General features: G+C 45.0%; 1 protein-coding gene across 4 annotated transcripts in view; it reads right to left on the bottom strand.

The window, feature by feature from the left end:
- smarca4a (SWI/SNF related, matrix associated, actin dependent regulator of chromatin, subfamily a, member 4a) overlaps window positions 1-9,278 on the bottom strand; it is a 33,926-nt gene that overhangs the window by 17,249 nt on the left and 7,399 nt on the right. For all 4 annotated transcript variants that reach the window (XM_063192470.1, XM_063192474.1, XM_063192478.1 and 1 more), the window contains exons 5-16: window positions 8,904-9,002; window positions 8,284-8,542; window positions 6,738-6,864; window positions 6,117-6,290; window positions 5,558-5,731; window positions 5,210-5,380; window positions 4,953-5,000; window positions 4,206-4,336; window positions 3,825-3,879; window positions 3,251-3,366; window positions 2,663-2,810; window positions 723-886 (exon numbers count right to left, since the gene is read on the bottom strand). In XM_063192470.1, coding sequence (XP_063048540.1) covers window positions 723-886; window positions 2,663-2,810; window positions 3,251-3,366; window positions 3,825-3,879; window positions 4,206-4,336; window positions 4,953-5,000; window positions 5,210-5,380; window positions 5,558-5,731; window positions 6,117-6,290; window positions 6,738-6,864; window positions 8,284-8,542; window positions 8,904-9,002 — 1,666 coding nt within the window. The remainder of the gene's footprint in view (window positions 1-722; window positions 887-2,662; window positions 2,811-3,250; window positions 3,367-3,824; window positions 3,880-4,205; window positions 4,337-4,952; window positions 5,001-5,209; window positions 5,381-5,557; window positions 5,732-6,116; window positions 6,291-6,737; window positions 6,865-8,283; window positions 8,543-8,903; window positions 9,003-9,278) is intronic.

Genomic DNA, 9,278 nt, shown 5'->3' with positions numbered 1-9,278 from the left:
TGAAAACAGGGAGAAGAAAGAAAAACAATCTTTAAGTAACTGTGTATGCCTGCAGTGAAAGCACATATTGACAAGTACTTGGATTTGATGGATGTTCCTGCCATATCTATCTAAAACATGCCTCTTTTTTTAAAATAAAAAACTATGACCATCTTAACCATACGCAGCACAGATGCTAACATTAACGCTACTAAAACCATCCCATTATGTTTAAAAAGGTCCAATGTGATGACGCCAGTAAACATAAAAAGTAAGCAACTGATAATCAAACTAGGGTTTGAGGGGTAACAATGGAAGTCTAATCCATCGATAAGAAAAAGGGGTGTTGGAGAGAAGGTATATATTTATACAGGAAGGATGGGGTATAAGGCAGTGATTCTCAACTGGTGAGTCGGGACCCAAAATTGGGCCGCGGAGGGTTCCTGGGTGGGTCGCGGCGCTGTGATGCAATGCATTAAAAATGACTATGACGTCGAAGACAGAGTGAAACATGGTTAATAGGCCTTTTCCTCTCCATTTCATAAGACACATTGTATATCAGCATACAATGCAAATAATAATGCATATTATGAAATGCATGGTAATATTTTGCATTATTATTGGAAGAAGCTGAAGGTGCGACACAGTTTGGGTCACAACGTATTGACCACGAGAAATTGTGGGTCTCAAGACTATTCCAGTTGAGAACCACTGGTATAAGGTGTACGAGGAGGAGTACATACGAGAGGGGCACGATGATGAGGAAGGGCCCGTTGATGCGCTTGTACTCCATGAGGTAGGTGATGAGGGCGATGGTCTGGATGGTCTTGCCCAGGCCCATCTCGTCCGCAAGGATCCCGTTCAAGTTGTTGTTGTACAGGGACACCAGCCACTCCAGACCTTTGATCTACACACACACACACACACATACACGCACACACACGCGCACGCACGCACACACACACACACACATACACGCACACACACGCGCACGCACGCACACACACACACACACGGGGGAGGGACAGAAAGTGAGCCAGAGATGATGTGAAGTGGAATAGATATTGGTTTTGTAAAACTAAGATATTGGTTCAGTGACAGGCACAGCATCCAGCAGAACTATTCTTCTATGCGCTTTTGTGAAACAAAGAGTCACTAACTCATGTTTGACATTTCTGAGCAGCTTGTGGTTTTTCAGACATTCAATACTAGTGTCGAGTGTGATTTTAGGCTTGACTTGAACTGATGCAACGTGCTGGTGGAGCCAGTGTCTGCTCACGGCCCCAAGATCGAACTATCCATTTCAACACATTGCAACACATCTTCAGTTAATTCCTTAGGAATGAATGCAGTATCTACACATTGCAACACATCTTCAGTTAATTCCTTAGGAATGAATGCAGTATCTACACATCCAAACACTACACAAGTCAAATGTGCCATCAAGGATACTGGCCTGCTGCACTGTGTGACTTTACAACAGTAGAGTTTCCATTTGCCTCCCTCTCATTTGAATAAATAGGCTGAATTTTCATGAATGCACTAACGTGATACTGGGCACGTTGCCATGTCCTGTGCTGATATGCAAATGATACGGCATAATAAACACACAGGCCACACCCCTCAATCAAAGCTGAGATGAATAAATGACTCCTAATGAAGAATAAATTTCATCCATCTTAGTCGTCGCCATCACGCTTGTCGCTCATCAGGAATTAATTCACCTTCCTGCAGGGGATGGGGGGGGCAAATGCTGTAATTTTAACTAGGAATATTTTATGCAAATGTTTAATGGATCCACTCAGGTCAACGTGAGCTTCTGGCAGTGGGCCGCAAGCTGTGCCAGCGATGACGTATTCCATCACAAGATTAAGGTGAGTTTACTGCTGCATGCATCCCAAATTATATTTCAATGAGAGCTAATATCTCGGAGAGCCGTCCTCCCAGGCAGAGCCCCTGCCAGTATACACGGGCCCAAATAACAAGAGAGACCATCCACTCCTACAAAACCGACTATTTCACCAATGATGGAAGTTGATGAACCATGATGGAAAATATATTTGTGGGGAGAAAAAAAAACCCAAAACTTCATGAAGCTTTTATGAAACGTTACTGTTTTTTCCCCATGTCTCATTCAGAAACCATGGTGAGTTGGGAGCCAGAGGGTTGCAGGTTCGAATCCCACCCTTACATCTCCCTACTCCTCCATCCATGGAGTGAAGTGCCCTTGAGCAAGGCACCTAAGCCCACATTGGTTCAGGGACTGTAACCAATGCCCTGTACAGTAAGTTGTTTTGGATAAAGGCCTCCGCTAAGTGAAAGAAAGCCGAAAGCCCATTGGGAAACTCCAACTCCCATTGTCATTGTGACACAGCACACAAGTGAACACTGCACAGTGCACACAACGAAATTGCATTTATGCCTCATCTGTGCAAGGGGGCAGCCCTCAGTGGCGCCCCATGGGGAGCAGTGCGGTGGGACGGTACCATGCTCAGGGTACCTCAGTCATGGAGGAGGATGGGGGAGAGCACTGGTTGATTACTCCCCCCACCAACCTGGCGGGTCGGGAGTCGAACCGGCAACCTCTGGGATGCAAGTCTGACGCCCTAACCACTCACCCATGACTGCCCAAGTCTTATCTGATGTGATGTAATGTAATGTAATGGGAGTGATGGGCCCGTACCTGGTACTGCTTGAGCTGTCCGTTGACCAGCAGGGTTGACTGCTTGTCCACCGTCTCCGTGACGGCGTGAGCCACAGCGTAGTAGGACTGCAGGCCCGCATTGAACCTGGCGTCCGCATACTCGTCGTCCACCTCCTCCTTGGCGTGTCTGACCGATGCACAGAGGAGAGAAACGTTTCAAAAGGACCAGGATTAGAAATGGAAGCTTTGCCAAGCAAATAGAAAACCTATCAGCATGGATAAGTGATTTTATTGTTTACATTTTGTTTACATCAGACAGATTTGTGTCAAGTTCAGCCAATGTTAAATAAATGAAATAAGAAACAATATCTTTCAAGATCAGATAGTTGTCTGATATACAATATGTCACAAACAACATAATAATCTGTCCAATGGTCAGACAGTCTGGGTTAAGTGATAGGATTCAAAGAAGAGTCCTAGCTAAACACATAAGATGACAAAAAAATCCCTAATAAAAGGCACAAAGACACCATATCAACCCATATCACAATAGTGCCCAGTGAAGAAGAGACAAGGACAAAAGCTGTAAATCCACCGCCCCCAAAGTCACGGTGCAGTTGCACTCACTCGATGATGTGGCGCACGTCCACCTCGGACACGTCCTCGGTGTCGGGGTTGGGGATCTTCTTCTTCTCCTCGGTGGGGGCCTGAGACGGCTGAGGCTGCTGCTCCTCCTCTTCCTCCTGGGATGGCAACACAGACGTTTGTTTGTTTGTTTGTTTATGGCCAGGGGCCTACACTAAGAACTGGTTCAGGAGTGAACCGGGTTAAGTTAAGAGGTAAATCATCTAATAGTCACTCCAGGCTCTTCTATTAGATGATTTACCTCTTAACTTAACCTGCTTTACTCCTGAACCAGCTTCATAGTATAACCCTCAGTTCAGCAGCTATGGCAATGTCACGACCAATACAGATTAGAAAAAAATATTCATATTACATACGACATGTCATACTAGGAAAACAGAGGAAAGGGAAGACCAACACAGGTCTTTAATAATTGTTGCAAGTCAGAGGTGTGTTCAGCCCCTTAGATAAATGGATGGCATGAAGAAGGCCCAATCACACTTTGGGTAGGATTTGAATAATTAGCACTGTATGGTATTACTTTTCTTTTCTCCACTGAAAGAATGTGAATAAGTACCTCTTCCTCATCTGATCCGCTGTCTTCACTGTCTGAACGTGGAGCAACCTCGTAGCTGTAAGGACACACGTGGGACAAACCTCAATTTAGTCAAATAAAATTGACGTTAAAAGTGATTTAATTTGAATCAAAAATGTGAACTAATCTTTCTGGCCCTAAAGACAGATGCCAAGGCTGTAAACAGACACACAGTTGGCCTACATTAACATGATGTCTTGTTCATGGATTTTCTTTGACATACACACGCACACGAACACACACACGCATAAACACACGCACGAACACACCTGTCTTTTTTACCTTTACAGAAATCTCAGCATAGCACTCTACAGTATACGCAACCAAGTGCAGGTATAGGATCAGGAGAGGTAGCCCACTTACTCAGGGTTCATCTCCAGCCATGTCTCCAGCTGGCCAGCCTTGGGAGCGTCCTCCCCTATCAGGATCTTGCCGCTCTCCATGTGGATCACCTTCACTGGCAGATCGCTCATCTGACTGGTCTCATCCAGAGGCTGCAGGGGGAGGAGGATGGGGGAGGTCAGGGAAGCATCACATTAGGATATTCAGGGCTCTAAATTCACTAAATCCCCCCCCCAAAATGGATAGTACATCTTAATCTTACTAGCCAAACACACACCAGGGGTGAGAGTGAAAAAAAATCCTGAGCCTGAACTTTTTTCCCTGCTCTAACGACGACGACAAGATACTGCATAGTGGCGTAACATAGGCCTATTTTGACATATTACTGTATTCAAACATTTAATAGCCTGTGTATGACCATTATTCAAGCCTGATAGTAGAAGAAAACCCTGAACCAGTATCACTTTCTGAGATAAGAATAACCTAATGGCTAATTATTATCAATGTTTTTATTTTTGCAAACTCAGTCAAGCCTGAAATCAGGCATTGAGCCTGAATACTATCAGCCCTGACACACTCACTAATAGGTCGGGTCAAAGCGGCTAGTAAGCGTTGTTTTCTACCAGCCAAATTGAAGTGAACAGATTTTGAATGGTTGGTGGGTGTTCATTTAGAGTCCTGGTGAAATGACATGTCTGACTGGCTGATGTATAGTACTTTAGACAAGGTGGAAATGGTCTTTGCTTGGATTCTTAGAACCATACTGACCTCTCCATCTGGGCCCAGAGCTGGGGTCGAGCCATCTGCGTTCTCCGCCTTTTGAAAAGGGGGGGGAAGAAAAACAAAAACAAGATTCAAGCCCAAATACAAACTCCACTCAATCATATTTTCAAGTTGCAAGGCATGCTCTGTAAATAGTGAACCTATGACCATCTCTCCGTCTGTTTTTCCCGGCTGCCCCCCCCCGAACCTCTTATCCATCTGCCTGTCATTTCGTCATTCATCTGCCGCCATGCTCAGCTCACCTTCTTTTTCTTCTTCTTCTTTTTCTTCTCCTTGGCGACCTGCGCAGCCTTGTGAGCGCGCACCAGCTCTGTGAGGTTGGCCACGTACTCGTCGGTCTGTTGCAGGAGGTAGGCCAGACGCTTGTCCTTCTTCTGGTCGATCAGCTTACGGTAGCCCTCCTCATCCTCAGCCTGGACAGCACATACCACAGCAGCAAGCATAATTATTTAGTGAACACAAACTTACATTAAAGCACATTGCTCCATGGACTGTAACCATATACCCAGTAAAATAAGCAAGTCGCTTTGGAGAAAAGTGTCAGCTACGTGTAATGTAATGCGTGTAATGTAACATGTTCAAGTCCTCACCATCAGCCTCCTCATTCTCTCCTTCTCTATGCGCTCGTTCTCTTTCTTCTGCTCGCGCTCAGTGTTGGCGTGGTAGGTGGCCACGGCTTTGGTGAGCTTCTGGATCTTGCCCGTGATGGAGCGGTGGTACTCCTTGAAGTCCTTGGCATGCTGAAGGATGCTGTTGAGGTATTCCTGAACAACACAAAACATACAATAGAGAACATGTTTGATCCACGCTTATGATCAACGAAATGCATCCACCTTCACACAGCAAATCAACATAATTTTGCTCTTGTGCAGGTGATGCTCCAGACTGCTTTTATAAAGCATGTGTTCACTACTTAATTCTAAATAAAGCATAGCCTTAGGCCAAAACCCCTCTGCCGAGTCTACTTAGATCTTTCGTTTAATTCCGAATTGAAGTGTTGACATGACGTTTTTAAAGCAGAATTAAGCTTTATTCAGAATTAAATGGAGTTAATTCCGAATTAAATGTCTCATGTAAACGTAGCCAATGAGTTAACCTTTTTAACCAACTGCAACAAAAGTTAAAAGAAAGCCTTCCAGTGAGTCTCACCTGGTGCTTCTGTCTGCGCTTGCGCTCCTGTTCGATCTTCTGCTGTTTTTCCAGCTTCTCGGTGATGCGTGCCTCGCGTAGCGACTGTCGCTTGCTGCGCTTGTAGGCCTTGGCGTTCAGAGCAGTCTCCAGCGCCGTGTCACGACGCATGCACATCACCACCTCCTGCCTCAGCTGGGGATGGGCAGAGAGAAAGAGACAAGCGAGGGAAAATAGATGAGCATGGACAGAGAGAAAGACAGACGAAAGGGAAAAGATGAGTATGTGATTCAGACAATTAGGTCTACTGCATGTAAATCCCATCTACGTCGGAGGACATTGAGCTCCAGTCCCGGGCCATACGCTGTATAGAATGATGTGCACGTGTACTCTACTTAACCCAGTGCTTGTCCTTGTAATGTCACCTGCCCCCCCCTCAATCGTCACCTGCCCCCCCCTCAATACTTCAGGACTATCGATACTGTGAGATGCACATGGATTTTTATGGATTTTTATACATTATTTATTTACTGTTAATATATCTTTTATTTTGTGGGCATTTGTGGGTTGCTACTAAACATAATCTCACTATATTTATATAGTGACAATAAAAGCACTCTACTCTCTAATAAAATGCCTCACCTGTCTCTGGAAGTTGAGCAGCCTCAGGGCCTTGAGCTCGATGGTGGCTTTGGTCCTCAGGTCTCCTGCCAGAGAGCCCGGAAGGTTCTCCAGCTCCTGAATGCGGTGCGTAATGCGAGCCTGCAGCCTGTAGCACACACAGGCACACAAGAAGGATCGTTACTCTTCATCACAACAATGTGAAAAGAAACACATTCCAACAAAATAAAAGAGAAGACTGGGAAAAGGACACAAATCATTGAGTACTAGACTGCAGAAACCTGAAACATGACAAACAGGAAAGGGTTTTAGACAAATGAATCTTTTCAAGCACACAGCCATCCTCCTGCTTGGGCCAGCATGTAGTGTATGTGATGACTAGATAGTGATTTTTTTTTATTGATCCAACGCTTGAAAATGAAATGCAAAATGTAAACCATGTTGGGGAGATGAGGAGCAGAGGGGAAACCAATTGGGAGGGAAAGTGGAAAACAGCGATCCTAGCGGTTACGTTCCAAACACCAGGGCGATCCTATTGAAACTCCCATAGACGAGTTTTAAAAAAAAATCCCACAAAGATATGACTAGGAACTATAACACCAGACACATTTTTCAGCGTACACAATAGGATGAACTACTACCTGTGAAAATCTTAAGTCATTTTTTGCCCTTTTAAGAAAAATAGAAATTGTGCCAATCTGGTCGGAAACGGACTACAGCTCCTAGCATGCTGAGCTTCGCGCGTCGTTGACAACACAGTGAAACAAATGAACGCGCGTTCTTCGCATATCTTCACATTCTTGTAATCCTGTGAGTTCCACATTGTCTTCTTATTACACATATATACACGCGATCATTTTGGTTTGGTTTTAACTTCTCTAGTAGATATGATGGCTTCTGTGGTGACGAGTAACCACCTCTCTGGCTCATGTTTGGCTATGCTAATTTGGCTATGCTAATTACATGGAGTAAACACGTCACACATGCCAGTCAGTGTAGTTCTGTATTAGCTTTTTAAAGAATATTAAAATCAGTTCAGATCAGTGAAAAACCGAACATTTTACCACCTGATTCGATAAAACGGGCCAACATGCCTATAATATGACTGCCACTACTTCTACTTCGTCGTCAGGGCCGAGATGTAATTTTTCAAAGAAAAAAAACATTCATTTGTTGCAGGGGCTTGGAACGTTGCCAGCAGGGGGCGATGAGATTACTTTCCCTCCCAATTAGTGGATCTGTCCATAAGCCTGACCACCTTTGATGGCACACCTGATCAATAGATACAGATACATCACACGCCACATATCCTAATCCTAAAAAGGGGAACTAAGTGCTGGTTACACATATCCGGATATTTTTAAATGGGAATATTTGTTATCAGTTTACATGTAAATGCGACATGTGGATAAAGATAAAAACTCCATTGTAACAGGTGCGTTCAGCCATTTTTCTTGAAAATGCGCATTCTAAAACTCACGCCAACGTGAGGCCAAAACCACAGCATTTTCAAAAAGATCCATAACGTGTAAACAGCTTCTTATTCTTGAAAATAAAAGCCCCTCACCTGTACTCGCGTTCCTGCAGGATCTCGACGGGGTCGAGGCCGCGGGGCTTCTGGATGGGCGTGATGCGGTTCTGTTTCTGATGCAGCATCATGGGCGGCGGCTGGGCCGGTTGTCCAGGCGACTGGGTCTGGGGGGGCATGACTGGGGAGGCGGCCGGGGGCACGGAGGGGGGCGCCGGGGAGGGTCGACCGGTGGGCTGAGGGGGGAGGAGCTTCTGCTGAGGGCCACTGTTGGGGGGTGCATTATTCCCCATGGGACCTGAGGAGGAGAGGGTGACGTGAAGAAGGTCGCTTAGCACAGTCACAGTGTAATGCTGTACTACTAACGCCCGTAGGTTTGGGATGCGTGTATTCTGTCAATCACGAATCAAAATGATAAATCTTGATACAATTCAGGTCAAATCACGAAAATAATTCTTGCATGCATACAGTATCACCAAAGTTAATATAACTTAAGTCAGATTCCCCATGCATTCAAGATTTTACACTGCATCCAAACAGGGGCCCTTTTCACCAGAGTGCAGTTGCAGAGGTGGGCGATTAATCCCCAGATCATTTAAAGATCATTACGCGTTTTTGAGTTGTCCGTCTGTGCGTTTCTATTCGTAAAGAGAGCTCACCTTCAGGCCATTGTTTGGGTGGTCCGTTAGTGGGTTGACCCTGCATGCCAGGAGGCACTCCAGAGGGTCCAGGGGGAGGCATGTTGGGCCCAACCATACCTACGGAGAGCAGTAGAGGACATTTTAATAACGTTGCAGTGGGGGCACATTTTTCATACATAATAAGGAACATACTTAAAAAAAAAAAAAAAAATGCTGATTAGTTCATGGATCGACATCAACAACCAATAGAAAATTATATGGTAACATTCTCTTCCTGGATTTACAATGTTGCATTAACTACACCATAGGCCTACTCAAACAGCAGATGGCACTGTTTAGCAAGTTGGAAATACTCTTCATGCAAAACAATGTATGGCAGATTACAACTGGTGA

This window comes from Engraulis encrasicolus, chromosome 2 (assembly GCF_034702125.1).
Source record: "Engraulis encrasicolus isolate BLACKSEA-1 chromosome 2, IST_EnEncr_1.0, whole genome shotgun sequence".
NCBI lineage: Eukaryota > Metazoa > Chordata > Actinopteri > Clupeiformes > Engraulidae > Engraulis > Engraulis encrasicolus.
Note: the sequence above shows the minus strand (reverse complement) of the source record. Positions and strands in the feature narration are given on the sequence as shown.